The following is a 24,149-nucleotide window of genomic DNA, read 5'->3' on the forward strand; positions in this document are numbered from 1 at the left end:
TTTCATAAATATAAGCTTTTGAATTCAACACGCTTCAAAATCAGCTTTTTATCGCAAAGAGAATTGCCTGGTGCTGTGGGTCCCCTTTGACAATTCTGTGGCCCCAACTTCGTACCTCTATCGAATGAGTCATAGTAGAAACGCGACTGTGTACATCATTTAATATTGAAACAAAACTATTTAAGTTCGCCATTTTAGGGAGTTGATTTAGGTCCTGAATATATGTAAATTGTCTTCAGATGTATTAGAAATGCACGGAAATCGAAAACAGGTAAAATATTTTTTTCATGACATATTCGAATGAAATTTTGCATACTTGCACACAAGTGTCTTTTCTTGAAATGTCTTGCATTTTAAACGTCATTTCAAAATCTTAACCATTGAATAATTGGCGTCTTGTTAAGACAATGTATAAAATGAAATGAATGGAGTTTTACGTCCTACTTTTCTGCACCATGTGGGCTAATGGAGACGGGCAACGCCATGTGGGGTGTATTGAGGAAAATTTTGCCAGGAAAGCGACCTTAGCTTGCGCTTTTTCAATTTCCGAAGACAAGGTTTTAGAGATAAAACAGATATTGTCCAATGAATAGCAATGCATGGTGATCTTCCATGGCATAGGTACAATTCAGATTTTTTCGTTAGATAAAGATAATGTTTACAAACCAGTTAGGGCATTGTCCTCTTATTAGGGCGGGACAAACTTAGGGTGTCTTTTCATATTCAAAATAAGTAAAGTGGTTGCTATGTAAAGTTATTATTAATAGATAGTCATTTACCTATTTACTGTAATATGATTTTTTTTTATCTTTACAGTTCACATAATTACCATTTTTATTTTCTTCGAAATCGAGTTATTAGAGGGTGCGTATATGAAAACATATTGCATGATATCAAAACAGGTGTGCCATTTTAATCATGCCTTAGTCCCAGAAATGGAAATTCTTAGTTTGGGGTGCAGTATTTGAAGGAATTATTTGACTTATTTGGCTTAATGATTCCAGAAATTGATAATTATAATCATTTAACGGTTTTTAAACTTTCCTAGTTGCAAACAATACAATAATTATATATATATTATATGCTTAAATGGTATACAAGCTTTCAATTTATTTTCAAAACTTTAATTACATGTTCTTTAAGTTCTTGACTATCGCTCTTTAACAAAAAACAATAAATTATTATATGTTTGGCAAGCTAACCCACATGAAACCATTGTTAATCACAGGAAATCAACGATTGCATATTGAATACACATATTCCAGTAACAATACCCATTATATTGCTAAAATAAAAGTTTGTAACTATAGTTTATATATATGACTCACATATATTAAAGGAGCAAATCTGTCATTTTTTGGCGTCGATTTGTGGTCTTGAATGTATAAAAATAGTCTTCAGGCGTACTGGAAATGTACGAAAATTGCATAATTCATTCAAAAATACTTCAAACTAAGAATTTCACCTTCTATTTCTGTTTAGCTTGGACAAATAATTTCAGTTTCTGAGACTAAGGTAAAATTGGTTAGATAGGTAGGCCAGTTTTTGACCAATCATACTCTAGTTTCAGAAACTGGACTTTTTTTAGCTGAGTAATCAGTACTAATGTTCACTGCTCATCGTCGAAATTTGAGACTTCAAATCCATGTATGTCCTGAAGTATCTGCGTTTGAATGTTGAAATGACAACTCGTCAATTTAGGATACTCTGTGATATATAAAAAAGACATTATATAGAAATAGTGAGTAAAGTCTCTAGTTTTTTTAAAGGAATTGTGTGATTTTCGTATTTTCATACATTTCTAGTACTTCTGAAAACTATATACATATATTCAAGACTAAAATCAACCTCCCAGACTAGCATACCTGTCCCTTTAAGGTACACCAAACGTAAATCTATGTACAAATCAACAAAACATAATTACAGGCACTTAAATTCCTGCGAATCGGTCAATAAAAACCTTTACAAAAGATCATATTCCAACTATTATAAAGAATACTTTGCAGTGAAAGAACGTTATCTATTCCTACATATAAATTGGCCAGTAACTGCAAAATCTGCTTTGCCTTCGTTTCCATAGAGACTACTATTGACGTGTTCTAGTGGCGAGAGTTCACTACTTAACGAACAATAATTGTACATTCTATTGAACTACTTCTAGCCATATTCCAAGATAAACCCAAATGTTCCATTCCCATTAAGGAGTGGCTGCATATAAATATTATGAAACCTATTGTTTTTTTCTCAGTGTTTCCATTCGACAGACTTCAGGTAAGAAAAGTACTTTAAGGTGGGTTTACGTCAACAACAAGAATCTGAAAGCCACTGATTTCCAATAGCAATTGACATTCGAGAATAAACGGTCGATAGATCCTTAACGTTTTATAGAAATCGCAGATCATATTATTGATTTGGCAAATGTACTCATGGAAAATTGAAACTTGCTGACTCTTAAGTTCGCTGAAAAAAAGGGTATTATGACTCGCAAAGTATTTAAATTGATGCCTGAAGTTGGGAGTATAGAGTGAGTAGAAAGGACAGGAATGAAAATCTAAGAGGAAGTAAGTATGCGAAGGGTATGGTAGATAGAGAACAAGGATGCAGGCAGGAAAGAATATAGGTAGATGATGAGTAGAGAGAAGGGATGAAACTAGATATTAACGTCTAAGGAGTTGAGAGGGGAAGCTCTAGCAGTGGTGTGTTAGCTGTACATGAGGGCTACTCTTTTTAGATTCTTCCGCCTAATCGGACTAAAATTGGTTATAAAAAAAATCTTTCGTAAGTGGCCTCAGTGGTCAACTGAATTTGCAATGAATTCCCTCCCTTGAAGCAAAACGTATATAAAACGTTACTGTTTGAATTAAAAGTTGTGATTCGTATTCAATAAAAAAAAATTCGGAAGCAATGAAAAATGTTCCGGTTTTAGACATCAGATCCATATTGCTAAAGGCGTCTTAAAGAATTTAATAATAAAACATCCACATCATAAGATAAGGTACAAAGCATTCCCCAAGGTGTATAGAGAACCCCGAACGTTGACCATCATAATTAAATTTGACAAAAACTCTAATTAAAGATTTGATTTAATTCGTAGATCGCCGTTGTAGATAATACGAAATAAGCACACATAATGAACGTAAGCATTCAGGCTTAAAAAATGTGAGCGTTATTTCAGGATGCAGCCTTCACTGGTATTTGGTGTGTGTATTGTGGTTTGCTTGGTTGGTTTGCTAACAGCACAGTGTCACCGTTACGATGTCAATGGATGTAGTATACCATATAATTTACCCTATTTTTATAAACAGAGTTTTACACCATCCTGTGACAAACATGACGTCTGTTATGAGTGTGTAAGTTATTTGATAGTGAAATCTGTGGCTTAATTAATCAATGATCGAGGGAAAACCAAACAATCATATCAGTAAATAATGCTCTGAACTATTCTGGTTTATCAAATTTAGCTAACCAGACACTAAGAATGCTATGAATTTAAGTTGAAGTACCGGGGTCCTTACCATTCAAATATCCAATCAGGTAAAAGGACGGTGATTGAAAATGGTGGCCTTCATTGAATCATCGGAAACTGTTGCAGATTGGCACCAACCCATCAGTGATCGATGTGAAACTTGACAGATGATTACTTACACGTGTCTTTTTTTAAGAATTTAAGACTAATATTGTTTCAGGGAGCTGCAAAGGGGATACCAAAAACTACGTGTGATATTAAACTGTATAATGATATAAAAGCTGTGTGTGCGTCTCATGGTGTTGGAAGACGAGATGTTGATAAACGAAGTCTGATCAGTCAGTTCTGTAATCTGGTGTCTGTTAGTTACTATGAAGCTGTCAAACATTTCGGCGCTGGCTATTTCTCTCAAGTATCCCCAAGTTGGTGCAGCGAAAGCTGGGTTAGAGGATGTCTTCCTTAGATTCTTCCTTAATAAAATGTTTTGACATTAGGCTAACGTGTGTCGAATCAAAAAAGGATTCTAACAGTTTGTAACTAGTTGGAGGGCGCATGCCTGTAGGCTACTATGGTATTTTGTAATGGATAGGCCTAATATAATATGAAATCCAAAAATGTAGGCCTGAGCATGGCACTTATAACTACATCATCTTATCAGTGGTGATAGATAAGGTACACGATACTGAATGGATGGCATATGGAGGATGGATAAACTAACCATCAGTAAGTCATTAACAGGATGTGGCGGGAAAACTTTCTCTTTTTCAAGGGGGTTTACTCGTAGAACGATTGTTAAGTGATATATTATTTAAATGTTAATATTATTTATTATTATTATTCTGAAAACCGAAACACAACATTGTCTGAAAAATTGAAACAGGCATCGTTGGCTGCAATGACTATAGGGATTTTTAGCTTAAGCTGCATACTTCTAGAAATTATAATAATCTTTCTATACAACTGTCCTGACTGAACCAATTTCACAAATTTGATCTAATCGACATAAATGACTCATTGTGTAAGCACATTATAGATTAACTGTCAAGTACTTACTCAAACAAATTGGATTTTAAAAAAATCAAATGCTTAGTCAATAATCAAGAACGAATTCGATAAAATATCTTAAAGATTTACAATAATCATAAGAGGACAGAATCGATCAAAGAAATTCAGGTAAAGTCAAAGCCACCTAAAGGACTTTACTGTTCCCTAGGTTGAAAAAGTGGATCCGATGGCACAAGAAAAAAACTCGTTACCCTAATTAAATTAAGATTACACGTTCATTTCACTTTTTCTGATAGTTTTCATCTCATTATAATCTAAAAGGTTTTCCACCACAGTCCTGTTCTAATGACATTTTGTAACCAATTAAAGAGTGCCATGTAGGACCCTTTTTTGAAAACAATGACGACGTCCCGCAATTCGTAACGTTATCAAGAAAAAACAAAGAGGCGAAATTGTAACTTAAAGCTGTGTTTACACTGCCATATAAATTGGCCCGCTTGATGTGAACCGTACTCGGTTCGGACTCGGCCCGAATATTTTGTGGCAGTCTAAACGCGGCCTTTAATTTAATCAAGTTGAAGGTTATTGTGTTTGCTAGTTTTCAGTGGTCAGTATAAAAACAACTCGTTCGATACTTCACCAATAAATATTAACTTCGATCAGAGTTTTATTTATAATTATCTTTGTCTGAAGATTAATGATGGAAATTGATTAAATAAATACTCACATCCGATGAAAAAGCTTGATGTCACACATAAAACTGATTTCATGTAGGCCCCATCTTAGGTAATACAAAAAATGTACAAATTAGGAATTTTAGGTTGTAACATTGCGGTTAAGCAATGTTACGAAAGCATAGAAACAGGCATGTAGGCGTAACCTCTAGTGATAGAGCAATGTTTGTGAAGTTAGTTTAAAAGAATGATATAGAATATTTGAAATGCAAATCCATTATCTTCCGAATCTGAAATATGTAAGAAGAATACTGGTTCCATCAGGAACATTAATAACCATGGAAATCATAATAAACATTTTCACTGGTTAAACTGAGGAATTGTCATATATTAAATGAAAAGGAAAATGCGTATTTCATATAAAAAATATATATAATTTATTAAGTGAAAATAGTATACATGTATGATATTTTTGAGAGGAAACTCTTCAATTGTAAGTTATCATAAATAAGAAATATTAATTAAAGGAAATGTACTAAACCTATGGAAGGGGGATGAGGGGTAATCTACCACGGACTAAGTAGATTTTTATTACGGGTATAGACGATAACTAAATCATTTGTAAAGACTGTTGGAAATTTTTCCTGCAATTCTTTGTAAAGACGGATAATTATTCGGGGAACTTGACCAGCTGTGTTGTTGTATTGAATAACAAAAGGTATAATTTGGAAATCAACTTGGATGTTCATACCTAAAGGATGCATGGTTTGTAATTTGTTTATCCAATAATTTTCGCGAATGAGTCGAATTTACTTTGTATCAATGCCAGGTTGTTCGTACATCTGTTCAATGGGAATAATTTTCAGGTCTGTTAATTGGTGATCGGGTTAATTGAAGTGTTTTGAAACGGTTTTATTGATTTTTTTTAAGTTGATGTCAGACGGTGTTACATAATGAGAGAAAGAGCACTATCGTTTTTAACATGTATCAACCCTTGTGGTTCCTTTATCCAACTATTCGTTCAGCAGGTGAAAATATCGGCGATCAAAGTTTGCTGCATAAAATATTCATTAAAAGCTATTCTCTATACCATCCTTGCGTGACGTTATATAATAAAAACGGACAGAATTAAATATTTCAAACGCTAGAATGTCAATAGACTCATTCAGTTCACTGATTCTTTAATGGTAGAAATATAGTAATACCGGTAATATACCCACTTCCATAGGAAGAAAGTTAACGAGAAATTTTTGAAACTACTGCAGTACCTGTTGCATTTTCTGTATTCAGATTCATTATATCAATAATATGGATGGCTTCTTGATAAATATTTATGGATTATTAATGCATGGCGCTTTAAAAATATTCGTAGCGCAAAATATTTTTTAATTAAGTTAACTAGAGAAAGAAAATTTCACAATATTAATTCTGAAAAGACTGAAATTAGCTGTAACTACTCAAAGATATCATCTACAACAATAATATTATAATGCCTTTAGTTTTAAATCAAAGTTGGATGACATTTATCGACTAGACATCAAAAATTCCTTTTCATTCCATGTAGAAAGAATTTTTAATCTATTTCGTTTTGTTCACGCTCGGGTGAAGTTATGTTTGTTCAAAGAGAGGGTATTCAATAGAAACATTCTGTTCATGCAATGAGATATATATATATATATATATATATATATAAAATCGTGGTCTGCGCAAAAAAAAGGAGTTGATTAATCGAAGTTGTCTTGAAAACAGTATGGTTTACATCATTAACATGCGATTTGACAATTTTTCAAATGAAAACGGAAAATAAAACGTAATTCAACCGTTTCAATGATTACCATTCACGAAATGCATAAACATTTTACCTACGAGAGGGAAGTCAATTTGTCTGAGAAATTTGTATTATCAACTTTGGAGGGTTCTTAAACCTGTGCTATTTGTAGATTTGTTGACCCCTTGAATTTCGATCTGATCAGCAATACTTGACCATATCAGAACCCCCAACCTTAAGGGATCTGCAAATCGAATGGTACTGCCTCAGTGGCTCAACTAGATGAATGGGGGTCCGTGGAAATAGGCCTCACTCCTGGGATTTTTTGTTAAAATATATGCTCTCCTGTATTCTTTTGTGGGAGTTAGGACAGTTGAACCACTGTGCCATCTGGAAATATGTAGCTATTAGCTGGGAACTACGAAAACTCAGGTTTGTACGGAGCGCAAAATCGAAAATAAATTTTTTTTGTAAACAATATTTTATTCATAAAAAATATGAATGGGATTAGGGAACAAACATTCGCCTATATAACCCTTCTCCATATCGAAAGTAAATCAGGATTTCATGATGTTGTGGAATATTTTGCTAAATATCAAATGGAAATGAAATGAATGGAGTTTTACGTGCGGGCTAATGAAGACGGGCTAAATATTAATTTCTGGATACTTTTCACAGGTCAGTTGTTTCGGATGTACTGAAAAGGAGGATTCATTATTAGTAACTTGTCCTCATTAAACCTATGTCAATCGTTGCAGTATACGCAATAATACTTGAAACACTTGTAAATGACAGGTAGATCGGAGTGCACTTGAAGTCGATCGTTTCCACAACAAACAGATTTGTTAATTAGGAACTGAGACAATTTAATAATGCATTGTTTGAATTAATTGTACGGATTAATCTTCACGAAAAGAATAAAGATAGTTTTCACATAATCTATTTATATTTGGTCCTCTATAGATAGAATACGATGTACTATTGAAACAATAAAAAAAATTGAACAAGGGAAAGTATACCTTCGAAATACACATGGTCCAAATAATATTTTTTTAAGTGACTGGAATTACCGTATAGTTTTTATATACTTGCTCATTCTTCACGAAACTTCTGGGCTTGCATTCTGCGGCTTACATTGATAAAATCACTAGCAAAATTTTGGAGAAATTGGCTTAACAAGAATCACTGAGTCATAAATCATTTATTCAAAAAGTGGCAAGGACTGATCTGTGATATCATTTAATGCACTTGAAAAAGTTCAATCAAAAACTATATCATCCCGTTTATGGGTATATTAGATACATGTTATTACTAATCCTTCCACAACCACCTAAGCAAGAAAGCTGAGAACCCAGGATGTGTATCAACAAAAACTTGAATTATTTATCCTGTGAAAAAATGGTAAAATACCATCATCTTGGCCCACCAACCACTCTGAGTTCATCTCAAAGTTCATTTACATAAAAACATCACAATACATACTATCACCAAGTAGCCAAAATACTGGTACATAATATAAAGATAATTTACAACTAACAAATATTTACTGGATTTAACAGATTCCAATAAAAAAAATTCTTAAGTGATACACATGCGCAAGCCATTTGAAGAACAATGCATCAGTTACAGGTCTTCCTCAAGCTAAATTCTTGATATTTAAAACATTTGATTACTAAATGGTAGACATAATTTGAATATTCATAAGCAATTATAATATTTGATGTATCTTAGTTCCATATAGAAAGCAATTCCTATATAAGTCTGTATAATAATATCACATAAAGATGACATATACATTTAGATATCACTAGAAATTTTGATCACATATAAACTGGTTTCTGTAAGAATAAATATCTTATCATTAGCAGCATGCAGTCCTAATATAGCGTCTGTTGTATCAAGGGAGATAACTTGTTGTTTAGCAATAGTATTCACCTGTTTGCCAGTCTTTCTGTTTCGCAGTGGAGAATTTATAGGAGAATGTCTGTGGTAAATATACAGATGTTTCGAGCAATCGCAAATTACTGAATAAGAACAATTTGGTGCACTTGATGAATATTTCTTCTGTTGTTTGGAAGCTTGGACATAACCCAATGCATCGAATGTTACAACGTGTTGCCATGGAGACACCCCACTGGATACTGGTTCAGTTGGTTGCCACATACAACCATCAACATCATGTCGTAAACACAGTGATTTTGGTTTACCAGGCTCTAATTTTACTGTAAATAACCACTGGTCTGATGTGTTTATCTGTAATATATTCAATGTAGACAGGATTAACATGAATTTCTCATACATAACCATATTCTATAAGGATAACAACTAAGGCTCTCTTCTCCAAACCTCTGAGCATTGATCTTTTCTAGATTACTAAGCACTTTACATTTTGTCTGAAGCCAAACCTCTGAGCATTGATCTTTTCTAGATTACTAAGCACTTTACATTTTGTCTGAGGCCAAACCTCTGAGCATTGATCTTTTCTAGATTACTAAGCACTTTACATTTTGTCTGAAGCCATACCTCTTAGCTTTGATCTTTTCTATATTACTCAGCACTTTACATTTTGTCTGAAGCCCAACCTGAGCATTGATCTTTTCTAGATTACTAAGCACTTTACATTTTGTCTGAGGCCAAACCTCTGAGCATTGATCTTTTCTAGATTACTAAGCACTTAACATTTTGTCTGAGGCCAAATTTCTAAGCATCGATCTTTCCTAGATTACCAGGAAAATTACATCAAGATACGAAAGATCTAACTTATTGAGATACACTGAAACGAGATTCAATTACCAATGCAAAGTTATAATTTACTCCTTAATGTGATCTATCAAAGTATCTTGGTGGAGCTTAAAAACACTAAGCCTGTATTTACTAACCTGATGAGTTATCTGATGAGTTTCACCATCAATCCTCATTAAAATCATACCAGTATCTAAATCACAATCTTCTAATTCTTGACTATTATATACACGATTACCACAATCTGGATCAGGATTCTACCCAATATACAACAATCATTTTTTATCTCAGACACTTAGGGCGAAGATAAGGAGGACACTGATAGCAACAATTTGCACCATTGGTACTTTCAGTCTATGGTTTGTGCAATTCCAATAAACCGAGTGTTTATAATAAAATCTACAAATGAGATCCTTGCCATATTGACCTCATAAATTGCTTAGTTTAGTGTATGAAAACACTGGCGATTGAATCAAATGCTTTTCTGGTCTCGTAGAGGATTCAAAATTCACTCTTTATTCAGACTATTTTAGCCAATACACTTAAAAACTTACCATTTGATCTGAAGTAAAGGCTTCCAGTCTTTGATGAATAGCTTCTATCTGTTGAGAATCTAAAACTAATTCACCAGATGCATCTCCTTCAACAACTTCTTTCCACGTAGAACTATCAGTCTTACACAATGTTAACTCTAACCTAAGGTTAAAATATAGAAATTGAACATCTTTGCCAGCAATTACATTCTGAATCCAAATTTCATAGTATATATCTATAAGATCCTATTCATTTGAATTGTCACACAATCAATATTTCAAGACTTTCTTATGCTTACCCAGCCAAATGGTTTAGTAAATGTTACTATTCCATATAATGTAAGAAGTAGTATTCCTGCTATTCAAATTAAAGATAAATACCTCTGTCCAGTGATGGTCCAGGTACAAGCCTCTGTATCTACTGTTCTATATAATTTACCATATAGTAAGTGGGAATTACTGTTCTTAATACCCAGTTCAATATAATCAGGTTTTATGATGAAATATATATCAGACTTTTTAACGTTATCTTTTACTGTAAACTGTACACTTATATCTTCTTCTGTTTGATTCCAAGTATATCTTGGTTCCTTGTTACCTGTAATATCAAACAAATCGCTTGATGTATGCTATGTTTTAAGACTTATATAAGGCTATTTGGACGAAGTTATTTATCTATTTGTGAACTTCTATACCAGTACTGGTGCAATGTTGTATAATAACCTATTTATTTTTGGACTATTTGTATGAGGAAGTATATCAATTAAAAATGAGAAATTCTTAATACTTAAAAATCATTACTTACTGGCCCCAATCATTTCATAATCATCATCATTAGAATTAGTAGTAACCACCGGTTTCACTGAATCACTTGTTAGTTTGAGTACTTTATCACCAGCTAATAGTACTGCTTTACCAGTTTTCTCAAATACACAATAATCTAGTATACGGCCAGTAATATCTTTAGTTTTAACATCAGGTATAGGGTCTTCAATACGTCTCTTTCTTTCTAACATCCATGTTTTATCATCACCTAGATAAATAAACGTAGAAAGAAATGGATTGAAGTTCATATCAAAACGAAGAAAGCATAGAACCACACTGACAAGGTAAAAACAAGCACAAGGCCTGTCCAGTCTACCAATTGACAATTCATTTTACCAAAGTTACTATGGATTGCTTCCAATAGAAGTGACTACATTAGACTGTTCATGTATCCTTAATTTACAAATAGATATAATTGTCCAGACTGTTTACAAAGTTACAAAAAGTTACAATACACATAATTAGTTATCTATTGATATAATTATACAGACTTTATTAAGTTATAGGTGCCTATAACATATAGAAACGATATCCAGTCCACATTTGGTAAGTAAATGCAAATACTTGATTTTACCTGTAGATATGGTTATCCAATCTATAATAGGAGTGAAATGGGTTTGGTATTCATCTTTTTCGCTATTATCAGTTATGTGTATAACAAGACATTCAATATGACTACTTTCATTATCTATATGGTAAATACAGTCAGACAGATGATAAAAACATTTCTCTTCTTCTAATATATTGGTTTTAAACTCACTCTGAAATTACAGACATGATCATAGCTAATCTTGATTAGTCTGATTTCAAAATTTTTTAACATATCATTTAAAAAGAATATTGAATATTATTATGGATATAAACTAATTATGACAATATCATTTAGCCTTGTAATTGAACCTACCATATTCAATGGAATATAGAGATAACGTTGCTTAAATCAGTTAATCCTGCAGAATTGGACCAAAGTTACAGCAAAATTTGCATATCATTTTAGTTAAGTGCAGAATAGTAGGATGTAAAACACTGCACATTTAGTTTATTCATATTATTAAATATATGGTAACCATGATTTGAAAAAAGTTACCTGCCAAACATTCTGAGATTGTCTATTCCCAGTTGTCAGTATAAACAAATTTCCAGTTCCATCAGATAATACAGCCAGTTCAGATGATGGAAAACACAAGGACACATTGAATCTTCCTGGAATTAGTCTTAGATTAGCTGAATCTGGTATACTGTATACAATATTACCACTTTCTATCTTATTTTCCTTAATACAAAAAAATACAAATTAATATCTCTTTCACAAAATAATAAGAAATGACTGATGACATGACATGTGATGGCAGCATGATAACATTTTTGAAATTTAAGGTGATATCTACATAAGTTTACTGTGCAGCTTAAACGCAACTGTTTAATATTTTGTAGCATGGACATGACACTATAATCATATTTAGTGATAGAGGTTAAAACTGATAGATTCACAGGTTTCAAAGGCACAACACCTTATCATCTATCAGACTTGACCTAAGCTTGGTTAACAATTCAATAGGTGATTGAACAAGAGAACTTACAGATTGAAGACAAACTTGGTGTATATTCCACAGACTATCAACATAATAAACTGTATTTAGATTCCAGGGGTCAGAAAATAAATGATTGTAGTTTCCATATAGTTTGGAATGTAGATAAGAAAACTGTTTTTCTGTCAACTTTGCAAAATCTACATCTAAAATAAAACAAAACACAAAATTAATTAATCAATGACTATGCATTGACACCTTTAAGAAAATTGTCATTTTTTTTCTTCAGAAATGATAACCACTAAAATCCACCATGTAACACAATAAATGAAAGAAGTCAAAGAGCTGCTCAGTTTCAAAATCTGTAATGAGGAACAGTAAAGTGATTGAAGTTACAAGCTCTGCAAAAAAGGTTTTATTTCACTCTTACCATCCACTTTTCCAATATGGTATTCGAACACTGGTAAAGTGTCTAATTCAATCCTATAACCAATGAAGTTGGGCGTTAACAAGTCAGTTCTTGGTTTCAGATAATGGAACATGTCTATTTGAGATATTTTCAACCACACAGCTCACAATTTCTTAATTTTCACATAAATATAAATAATACACAGACTTCAAACAGGGGTGAACCTTTTTTTAGTCAATCAGATGTTATTTTGTAGCCAGACCAACTTGCCGTGGCAGTTTGGACATCAAGAAGAGGGTGACAGTAATAAATTTTGTTGTAGGCCCATTATCATATACGTCAATTGTATTTTAATATATCCAAATCTAGTCAGAAATATAATGCATTAATTATAATCGTGGATTTGGACACGTGTCTCTTTCTTCGTCATATTTGTTTACAAAATAAAATTTGCCAACAAAGGAAAATCTACCTGTCATTTGGCCTAATAGTAGTAAAATCCTGAAAAACTAAACTCAAAAGCCCAACCTTTATCAAGACTTGTTGAATAAACTGGTAATGGATCGAGAGAAAGTTTGTAACCATCGAAGTCTGGATCTAGAAGCTCTCTATCAACTTTCAAGTCAACTTTGGCAGCCATGTCTGTTTTAGTGACTAAATACCATAAGTAACCTAGCACAAACAGATACAACCAAAAAAGATCAAGAAAGGGAAAACAAAATATAAAAAGACCTACTTCCAAGCCTATGATATTGGTGAAAGATTAATACGATCTCATAGTTCATAATCTATCTTGAAGTTGAAATATCAATGAGTTCATGACCTATTACATCTTACTTTACTGTTCGCGGCTATTAGTCGCACCTAAAGAAAACGGAGTGTCAATTGAATTACGTAGATATACATTCTGCCCCACTGTCAGTAATATTGTCAGTTACAACTGTTACAACTGCAAAAGGTAGGGAATACCTTTAAGAAATGTCATGTTCCCTCTAATATCAATCCAATTGTTCAGAAAAATAACCATACGTACCATAATTGTGTGGAATTGCGCGAAAACGTTAGAGGAAAATGAAAATTTCTTATGAAAGTCTTGGTCTTAAAATAGAAATTTTTCTTGGAAATCCCATGTTTTTTTTTACCAACTAATTTGACAACAACAATCAAATCAGAACCTTTAAGTCTTGAACAAAATTATTGGTCTGCTGAGTGAAAGATTTTCTGACTGGTTCTGCTTCTGTCTGGTCAGGAACTTGTTTTAAGGAAGGCCTCTAAGGAAAGCATAACCTACGTCCAACCTTTAATGTGATTCAGAAACTATAGGTACATTTCAGACATAGACTGAAACATCCTGTCTCTCAATTCTGTCGGTGTAGAGTCAGAAGTCCATCTATGAATACATGTATATCTGGAAATAGTGTAACCAAAGTTTATAAAGAAGGCTACATAGTTTGAGTAAAAACACCTGTCTGATGGACATTTATCTAATTTATACATAATGTCAAGTTGTTGTAAGATACATCTTATTCCATAATTATCTAATACCGTACTCTACAAAATTATCTGTTCAAAGGTCTAAATCAAGTAATAAAAAATTGCATAGTGGTCTGTCTCTAAGATACGTAGTTATTTAGAGTCAACTTACTTGTCTGTCTGGTTCAAATAGTAGCCGGGACACATTGTCACCTTGCTGGAACATCCAGTGGGGCAGAAAATGGCGAACCATGGCCTTTAATACAAGTTTAGTTGAACAGACCATGTCATATTTAGGTGAATTTATTTTTATTTCATTTTCAGTGTCAGTCTCAGGCTTAGCTAAGGCTGAATGGAGGAAGATTCTGTACCCCAAAAACCTGCACCTGAGGCAACAGGCCATTCAAAAAATACAAGTAGGCCAAATATTAAATTGATAAGTAAGTACTGCCCAATTGGTACTCATATATATATTATAAAGGTCTCTGTTACACGTCTCATGGACGAAGTGATTTAGATCTACATGAAATCTTTTTTCTGATAGAAGTAAGCTTATTTGAAGGCATTGAAGCTTGGAAAACGTGTTGAAAGCAGGAAGAACCCACCCTCAAAGGCACCAGAAATTGTTTCAAATTTTTTCTTACATTTTTCAGCACCAGATGGATCTCGGTTTGAAATTAGTTCTGAGTGTGGAAATCTGGGTACTAATGTAATGATAGGGGCTTGTAATGTTATGAATGTAGAACATTTTTCAGAAACAAGAAAACGACGGAAAGCAAAGCAACCGTTATCAGGTAAACACTAATATTATATGTGTTGTGCAAGCTGTTGAGATTTATATGCCTATATCAAGACCGAAATAACTTCCTTGTTTCTCATGAGTAGTTAAGAGACTACAGATCCCTTTGATCAGGAACTTAAACGTAAAACTCCATTCATTTCATTTCATTTTTATCAATTTTATCAACTGGGAAAGGAGATGTGCATGTCTCTTTAACTTAACATTGATATTTGTAGAAAACAAAGAAGAACCAGGTCGACATCTGTTACAGAAAATAGCAAGCAAAATTATAATGGAAGAAGCTATAATGCTTGGAAGGGTTTTAAATTTGTCAGATGCAAAAATTGATGAGATTAAAGTAGATAACAGTACTTCTGGTGCAGCAGAGATAAAATACCAGATTCTAGCTGAATGGTGTAAAAAAGATGAAAACCCAACAATTGCTACTTTAGCATTTGCCTTAAATAATATTGAACGTGGAGACATTTCAGACAGATTGCCAAGATAATATTGATAATTTGTATTAGGCTAAGAGTTCACATTAAATAACAGAACACTATATATGATATACTACTCCTCAGTTAGGATGGCAATGTTAATTGTTGAAATGTTATGTACAATTAAACTCAGGAGTAATATACTATATAATTCTGTTATTTGATAATTAAAATTTGACAAAATTTTCGTTCCATTTGTTTGATGACACCGCCAGCCAATCAAATTTATTTCCTCTCAAGCAATGGCAATATATGACTCCAACAAAGGGTGTAACAAAAGGTGTATTCTGGCAAGCATTAGACTAGTTAATCAAATCCATTGAGACTGATGGTGTCGAAAGACGCTTTTGGTTATTTTGAAATAGCCCAGTATAATTCTATTGGTTAAAGTAAAGGTCATCAGGTTATTTATACAAAGAAACCAGAGCAGAGTCTCAAGACCCTTACTGGAGTTGCTAATTAAAAATAAAGACTAACAAAACACCGGAACGAAAGTTTGGTTTTATTTTGATATTTTTTTAATATTTTTTTTATCTGAAACTTGTTGACTTTTAAGGTACAATCTCTTATAGGTGATTTAGGATAAAAAGCATAATTTAATATCATGTTCAGCAACTATAAAAAAGGGAGGTAATTTCAACCTTTACTGCCATAAATTTTGCAATCACAAAGATTGGTATTTTTGTATGTAACTTAGTAGAACCTACATGCAGTTGAATACAGTTGAAGAAATTGATCTGAAATTGAAGATATCCAAGATATCAATGTCAAGTTTTTCTGATAGTGCTGAAAATTAGATTGTATATTCTTTTTGTTTTGTTTTGGGTGGGGAGGGGTCAAATATGCCAAGCATATGACAGTTGAATTTAGAAAATTGACTTTTATTCCATGCATGTATTTTTAAAAAAAAATTAAAGTTATCTTGATGAAATTTTAAGACTGATAGTTGTTTCTGCAGAGATTGTGCATCTGGGCAGTATATCAGTTTAATATCGTCTATAGAGAGGACTTCGATAGTTGGTGATGCATACAGTGTGTTTAATTATTCAGATTTTTGAAGAGAACTAAAACGACAAGATTTTAGTTGATTGAAATGCTAATTATAAGCACTCTGATTTCATACTTTATTTATCCCTTGTTCACAGTATTGCATTTTACTTGCTTACCTCCGAAGTTCACTCAGACAGTGCTCATCTCCATTCAAAAGTTTTGCTCTATATGCAAGATGGAACACTAAAATGAAGAACACACTGTCAAGATCTCATAGGATGTTATTTCCATCTAAGAACCATACATAGATTAGTATGTCAAGATCTATCACAAAAATTTACACCAAGAAAGAACAAATTTAGAGGCGCTGTACACCGTGTAAAGCTTCAAAAAAATTGCACAGGTGCCACTGTACATCAAAGGGCCAATATATGTTGTTTATGATCATAAGTTTGGAGATGAAATAAAACATATTAGAAACGGTTTCAAATATTTATTTTAGCTGTGTATAAATTATGACAATATAAAACATAAAATAGAAAATTAAAATGATAAAAAACAGTAACTTATCAAAATCTAGGTTTTGGCACTTAGTTTTAGGATTAAGCTAAGTAAACATGCTGCAAAATGGAAGACATATTTCATTTGTCAAAGGATATATGAATGAATGAAAATATATATAATTTTCATTGTTTCTTTAAAGTCATACTACCTGTAAGAATGCACTTGAAATTTATATTCTCAAACCTGGCCAATACGAGTATATATTCATCAGTGGACATACCTGGTGTCAAAAATATACAACAGAATCCCTGTCAGATAAATCCATAACATAAGGTAGTTTTAATGATAATTACTTAGTGTTATGGGTTTATCAGATTAAAGAGGGATTCTGTTCTATATTTTTTTGCACTGGGAAGATGCAATGATGAATATACACTCTTATTGGCCAAATTTAAAAAGTCTAAATATCTTGTTTATTTTAAGAGGTAGTATGTCTTTAAAGAGGCTGTGTTCAATAAGAAAATAGCTATAACTTGTAGGTCTTTTAACAAATCTTTTGCCACAATTTAACTGTTAAGATATATGAAAAATTCTTGTGTGTTTGCTTCTACGCTTTTTTGAAATAGATTTGTACTCTTTAAAACAAAACAAAAATTTGTTATTGCTACTCTAGAGTAAAAGCTAGCTGAATAAAGATATAAATTTAATGGTCGGAACTATTTATTATTATGAGTTTTATCCAGATTTATTATGCAATAATGCATTATGTATATTAGAATTATTTGTGTGTTATTTCCCTTCTTTTATTAAATTTTGTATATATATTTACATATGAAATTTCCATGGAAATCTTTTGGTCAGTTACATATTTTCTGTCTGATATCCTGTAATTTCATAAAACAATAACATGACCAAGTGTCACAATTGCCATTCAAAATGCCATTCAAGGCAAAGAGTGTTTTTCTGGCAACACAGGAACCATAGACTGCTGAAGAGAATTGAGATTTTGCACATAATAGCCATAAACACATAAAGGCAAGCTAACCTATATCTCTGTATCTAATCTATTTAAATGGGGATCATCAGTGTTTATTATACTACAATTCATTATTCATTACTATACACATAACATATAGTGACAATGTACATCAGTTTGACAAAATGTAAATAATGCTGTACATTTGAGCTTATTTATTTACAATTTCTATTGAACCCACACCACAAACGTCTGTGATTTGTTTACAATGAAAATTTGCAATAATTTCGGCTCTTCCGACACGTTTTGATGATAACTTCACTGTTTCTCGATACTCTTCTCCAGGGCCAATACTTTTTCTGAAAAAAACAAAATTTTAGTATCGTTCACTGGTTACCATGAAAAGATCTATTAATTTTTCCTGCTACAAGCTGGTCGCAAACAATTATATTTATAATTATGAAGCCAACTTTTATTCTGGTGGGGCATGCCCCTATGTAAAAGCGTCACTGCCCTTCACCCATGAAAACAAAATACACATTACTTACTTGGTTTTAATATCAACCACTCGAGATAATCCAGGACCTTCTATATTGATGATACCATTAGTTAATGGTGCTGATAGGGTATTCACCAACACAACCACAGCTTCAAATGATTCTCCTAATTTAGCATTTCCTTCAGTCTGAAAAAGTAAGAAAAATATGACATACTTAATATGCCATTTAGAACCTGTGGCCCATAAGCAGCGAATTCAAGATTCAGAAATCATACATGCCTTAACAACGAATAAATTTTTAGTTCATACAAATAAGTTTTTCTTTACAAAGTCTTTTCAGAGACAAACCATCAAAAGACTAAACGTCTTTTACTTAAAAAAATGAGTTGCACAGTATTAATTACCTTAACTTCAACTGTTGGTTTTTCTAACCAGAATGAATCTCTAGCAGCAAATCTTTGCCCAGTTTCACGAACTTTAGCAGTAGCATATACATTCACATGAGCATCACCATCTTGACAATTGATGTATTCAGAACATTTTAAAACCATTGTTACATCACTTTCTGGAATAGACATAGTATTTGTTTTGGCCAAAACCATGTTTACTCAGTAGAGTCAATGATGATAGTTGTTCATTAACTGCTAATTATGTTTCGCCAATATGTTGTTTGGATTTCGTTTGCGGTTCAGATTGTTAGTACTTGGGTTATTCACATTGACTGAGATGCTTCACATCCAACAGAGTTCAATTAAATATAGGACTGGCTGTCCAAGTCAATATTGTGATTAAGGTCACCGCATCGTGTCCAAACCACACCCCATTAGTCATACTAACAAAGAGTCAAAACCCGTATTCGTGATACGATGAGGTCACCGAAGCATCTTGAAAAGGTTTTTGTATGAAATATGAAAAGTAATGGCCGATCATCTTACCAGCAGATGCTTCAGTTATAGATGTAGTTGTGGTTTCTTTAAGATCCATACAAGGTACTCCAGTGTAGAAACTCTGGACCATACAGATATAGACATCAGCTACCCGACCTTCACTACTATCATTCTTAATCTTCAATGTTACTTTTATATCGCCAGATTTCTGGCTTTCACCTTGAAATCGGAATTCAACATCTTCTTTACCAATAGGTGTAATTTTAGGATCACATCTAAATGTTGATTTAGAAGCTTTTTCTACTATTTTCTTTGAGTCGGATGAGCCTTAAAACATCAAAATCATCAAGAATTTGTTATGAAGCCATTTAATAAATTGCCAATATACAGATTTAACGTCAAACTTTTTCAACGAGTTTTATCATACAATGCATTTCGTATATTCCATCACCAAAAAAGCAAATTCGTAATTCAGTCATTAGTCAATATCTAATCCATTTCGACTATCGTTTTTAGGAATAACAGTTATTGGAAATTTCAACAGTATATCATTTAGCATAGTTTGTATGTCACCAATTATATTTAAAAATAAATTTTGGTTGTTACCATGTGGATATTTATATGTATTTGTAATGTCTTCTCTTTCATCAGATGATACAGATTTAGTACTGATATTAAGGCCACCAATCTGTTTATCCATTTGAAATGGTACCATATTGCCTTCATTGTCTACTTCCCAATTAATTCTATCAGCATTAACTTCAGCAAATATAAACTTGGATTCGAACCCTAGATACAGTTCACCTTCTTTAATTGCCTTGACGGATGCTGGTCCACAGGTAAACACACCTTGAAAATATAATTTATATGCTAAACCACATCCATGAATACAGTAAAGAGGATTGGTGACCTACAGATTAGTATTGCTGACACGATTTCTTCCGATTTTTTGTGAATATCTGAAAATGTGAATATTCTATTATGTATAGTAAGCCATGATTTCAACTCTGAGAATACTAATATTATACGAGTACAATTCAATAGTACTCACCTTCATTACATTCCTGGGGTGTAGGATCAAACGCTTGCCAACCACCATGGCCGTTTGGTAAATCTGGTCGAGTAAACCAAGCTTCATTCCAAACATGGTAATCCCTGAAATAATAACCCAGGTCAGCATCTTCTTTTTACATGAAAAGGTGTATCAAAAAAGCACGAAGAACTCTGAACAACGTCCATCATTTTGATGTAATTTGATGCATTAATGCTGGCATACACAATGCCAATATACCATGTTACTGAAATATTTTAATATCTTACCATAGGGCATCATCCAAGTTAATTTTAGGTTTATTTGAAGTTGACCAATGTGAGTCTAAGGCACTACTAAAATCACTGTCATGGGCTGCTTTATAACTTGTTACACATCTAGCTGGTATACCCATTGCTCTTAATACTGAAAATATTAATAAACCTATTAATAGCTTATAAAAAGACTACATGTTAGATGATCTACAATAAGAATTTAATGATCAACAATTTTCAAGTAGCTCACTCTTACTGAAATTTTTGTGCATGTTTAGCACATTTTGGCTAAATCGTCCAGAGCTTATGCAAAAGAAAATTGTTTCTTACACGTGGTAGCCACAGCAGCAAAATTCCAACATTGTCCAAATTTCACACCCTTTCGCTTCTTGAGATATTCTTCGAGAATAGCAGCACTACCGTTCCAGGTGAAGGGTGCTACACCATCATCGTATTTACCAGACCAGTTCCCTGTCATAACTCCGGCATCTTGTTCATTGGCTGTTATCTGAAAACCACGGATCATATATATGATCATAGGATGTAGGATAGTTACTTCCTTGTGCTTTAACTTGACGATATCGACAAGGGTATATATCCAGGTACTTTTGTGGAGAACACACGATGTAGGAACCGTAATGGTGTGGCTATCGATATTTTTACTTTGGTAATAACACAAATAAAAACTTACGCTTCTGCCAATAGCTCTAGTTATAAATATTGGATTACGTCTAGCTGCATCTCCTAACTCAGATTTATCTAACAATGCTAAAGCTGCTATAATACATACATCTTCAAACTGAAAATACCAGTAATTCATTCATAAATTAATAACAACATGGCAAATACAAATGGAAACTAAGACTATGTACATGCATTGCATGTTGACGGTTGACAAAAAATGCAAATCATATACTTAAACCAGAGCAATAACTATTGCCTACTGGAATAGATTGGAACTTGAAAGTACGTGAAAATAATTTACACAGTTGTCTGAAGATTTGCTTTACAGACCAACAGAGCCCAATTTCAGCTATCTGTGCAATTTTTCAAAATAAGACTTTGACGCCCGCTTTCGATTTAGAAAAATGTAACGAGAATTTTATCAGCTCATAAAATAAGTAGTAAATTAGTTACATGGGACATTGACTCTGATGTTAATTTGTTAATATTTTGATGGAACACCTGACACGTGTATCAATTTAAGTATAGTTATTCAATACCATTTATAGTTTATTTTCCTCTTTCTTTTTGTTGCGGTTGTATGTCGATTGACTGTTGTTCCTATTACATACAGATCGTTTGGGGGAGGTAAGGGGGGTGTGTGAAGGAATATCTTTAACCATGCGTTTGATTTGCCTACATTTCAAATGACAGTTCTTCAAAACGCAGTCGTATTTACCCTTAGCACCACAAATGAGGAGGGCTTCTAGAATCTCTGGACCAAATTGATAAAAGGACTGATAAATTAACATAGCGAAATATTATTAGATCATATGATTTCAAGAGATTCTATCTTAAAGTGTGGAAGAAACATCGCTAAATGTTAAAAAGTATGAGTCTAAGTGGGTATCTTGAAGATCTGTACCTGATCATAATTCCAAGGTCTGACACAGAATTTATTGGCAGAACCTAACCATATTCTACCAGTTTGATTTAAGACATATTCCTGTCTATTTTCCTCTTTATCAATAAACACCATATCATCTAAAACATAAATCATATTCCTAATTTCATATCTTATGTATAGTGCATTTGGAACTTCGCCCAACTAGAAATTCCTTGTTTATGGCTTACATTCTGGAATCAAAACTTTACCATAATACTGTATAGTCTGCATGCTCAAAATGGTATCAAATTATGGATGTGGGTACAAATCATTAACCATTTTCAAAATACTGTGAAGCTAGGAAGGAACCAACTTACTTAATTTCGCATGTCGGATTATAACAAGACTCTTTTTATAGATCCAACGAGTTGTAAGTAGATAGCGACTCTGTTGCATGCCCTGAAAGATTCACTATACAGGTATAACTATAAGAGATTGTAACCTCCAGTGTGTTCCCGATGAAGTTATTGTCGATTTGACGAATACTTACTCTCACACCAAGGATTAAATAAGAGATAGATATCATCAGGATGTTTATATCGGAACTTCTCTATTTCCTTAGAATTCTGTCCTTTATGAACAGTATCTATAAACAGCTGATATCGTCCGATGATAGCGTTGGCACCAGACTTTACTCGCAAAGTCACCTGCTTCCCAGCATCATCCATTACCTTGTACCACCAATCATTGGCGTCTTTACTCTCTTTATTATACACCGGTATAACTGTACTCTTACTTTGTTGTGGTCTGGACCCTACAAGAATTTGGGAAGAGTTACATCATTAAGAAAATTTATCAGTTGGTCCAAATGAAATAGAGTTTTACGTTGAATATCAATTCTGTTTCTGATGGTTAAGAGAACCACCACAGAGGTAAAATTTGGTAGAATGGCCATTTAAACTTGAAAACTGTTGAAAACCCCCAGAAATACATGTATTACTCAACAAACTACTATTAAAGTTTAGACAGATATCTATTGAGAAAAATGGTTAGAACAAAACGATGTTATGATCAGCCCGGCTTCCTTACAGGGTTTGGCGCAGTTGGTTCAAGACTTATTGGTTTCGAGTGTCTCACCTACCTGTTACAAATTTCAGTATAATTTCATCTTCTATTTTAATATAATTTCTTTCAAAGAGAATAATTATGTCAAATTCTTGGCCACGTCTAATTATCAAATTAGGAAGGTTGAAGGCTTTAGTATGATGACCCTCTCGATTTACTGTTCTTAATAAATCCACGGATTTGGGTTTCAGTTCTCCTTCTGTAAAATAAAAATATAAAGGAATCCGAGAGGGAGATTAGGAATGGAGAAAACATACTCGTAGCGTTGGATAGTTGGCACCTTCTCAATTGCATGTATGATTGTAGTGATAGATTTAAGCATTGTATGGAATCTTACATTGATGATGATGAATGAGTCTGATATAAGGGTTGTTTATTCAAATTGGTGATGATCATGATGGGGATATTGATACTGAAGACGTTTATGACGATATTATATATTATATTATTATGCTGATACTGGATTCAAAATGAAACATTACGCACGAAAATGCTCCCATTATCCTCCAAAACAGACGTTTAACTTGAAATCGCAAGTAGAATCTTGAAGTGACCCGATATGAAATAAAATGCCAGAACTGTCTTCTATGCATCTGTTTTACATAATTCCAC

At 33.0% G+C, this 24,149-nt stretch overlaps 4 protein-coding genes across 4 annotated transcripts; 2 read left to right on the forward strand and 2 right to left on the reverse strand.

Annotated features, from left to right (window-relative positions):
* Positions 1-3,176: 3,176 nt before the first annotated feature.
* Positions 3,177-3,929, forward strand: LOTGIDRAFT_163589 (hypothetical protein; the record flags this gene model as incomplete). Its single annotated transcript, XM_009060086.1, has 2 exons — positions 3,177-3,350; positions 3,687-3,929. 2 exons carry the CDS (start codon positions 3,177-3,179, stop codon positions 3,927-3,929), a joined length of 417 nt encoding a protein of 138 aa, XP_009058334.1.
* Positions 3,930-8,710: 4,781 nt separating this feature from the next.
* On the reverse strand, positions 8,711-13,591 carry LOTGIDRAFT_122249 (hypothetical protein; the record flags this gene model as incomplete). The annotated part of the gene is made up of 9 exons (XM_009060087.1): positions 8,711-9,153; positions 9,774-9,912; positions 10,210-10,351; positions 10,570-10,786; positions 10,994-11,193; positions 11,578-11,768; positions 12,101-12,286; positions 12,594-12,748; positions 13,480-13,591. 9 exons carry the CDS (start codon positions 13,589-13,591, stop codon positions 8,711-8,713), a joined length of 1,785 nt encoding a protein of 594 aa, XP_009058335.1.
* Positions 13,592-13,830: 239 nt separating this feature from the next.
* On the forward strand, positions 13,831-16,637 carry LOTGIDRAFT_233544 (hypothetical protein). Its single transcript, XM_009060088.1, has 4 exons — positions 13,831-13,909; positions 14,749-14,864; positions 15,078-15,218; positions 15,442-16,637. Exons 2-4 carry the CDS (start codon positions 14,777-14,779, stop codon positions 15,711-15,713), a joined length of 501 nt encoding a protein of 166 aa, XP_009058336.1. The 5' UTR covers positions 13,831-13,909; positions 14,749-14,776; the 3' UTR covers positions 15,714-16,637.
* A 1,746-nt stretch (positions 16,638-18,383) lies between these two features.
* LOTGIDRAFT_122446 (hypothetical protein) lies at positions 18,384-23,731 on the reverse strand (the record flags this gene model as incomplete). Its single annotated transcript, XM_009060089.1, has 12 exons — positions 18,384-18,531; positions 18,721-18,857; positions 19,076-19,278; positions 19,658-19,885; positions 20,165-20,407; positions 20,610-20,713; positions 20,879-21,014; positions 21,194-21,364; positions 21,551-21,662; positions 22,452-22,570; positions 22,963-23,226; positions 23,554-23,731. Coding segments are annotated over 12 exons (2,043 nt in total), but the record flags the coding sequence as incomplete, so codon positions are not given.
* Positions 23,732-24,149: the final 418 nt, after the last annotated feature.

This window comes from Lottia gigantea (genome assembly GCF_000327385.1).
Source record: "Lottia gigantea unplaced genomic scaffold LOTGIsca_40, whole genome shotgun sequence".
Lineage (NCBI taxonomy): Eukaryota > Metazoa > Mollusca > Gastropoda > Lottiidae > Lottia > Lottia gigantea.

What these genes read in the sequence shown, in the direction of transcription:
- LOTGIDRAFT_233544 (XM_009060088.1), top strand. Translation starts at nt 14,777, where the DNA reads ATGGAGGAAGATTCTGTACCCCAAAAACCTGCACCTGAGGCAACAGGC. An exon ending in GCCAAATATTAAATTGATAA is followed by an intron (nt 14,865 to 15,077) that starts GTAAGTACTGCC and finishes TACATTTTTCAG; the next exon opens with CACCAGATGGATCTCGGTTT. An exon ending in AGCAAAGCAACCGTTATCAG is followed by an intron (nt 15,219 to 15,441) that starts GTAAACACTAAT and finishes TGATATTTGTAG; the next exon opens with AAAACAAAGAAGAACCAGGT.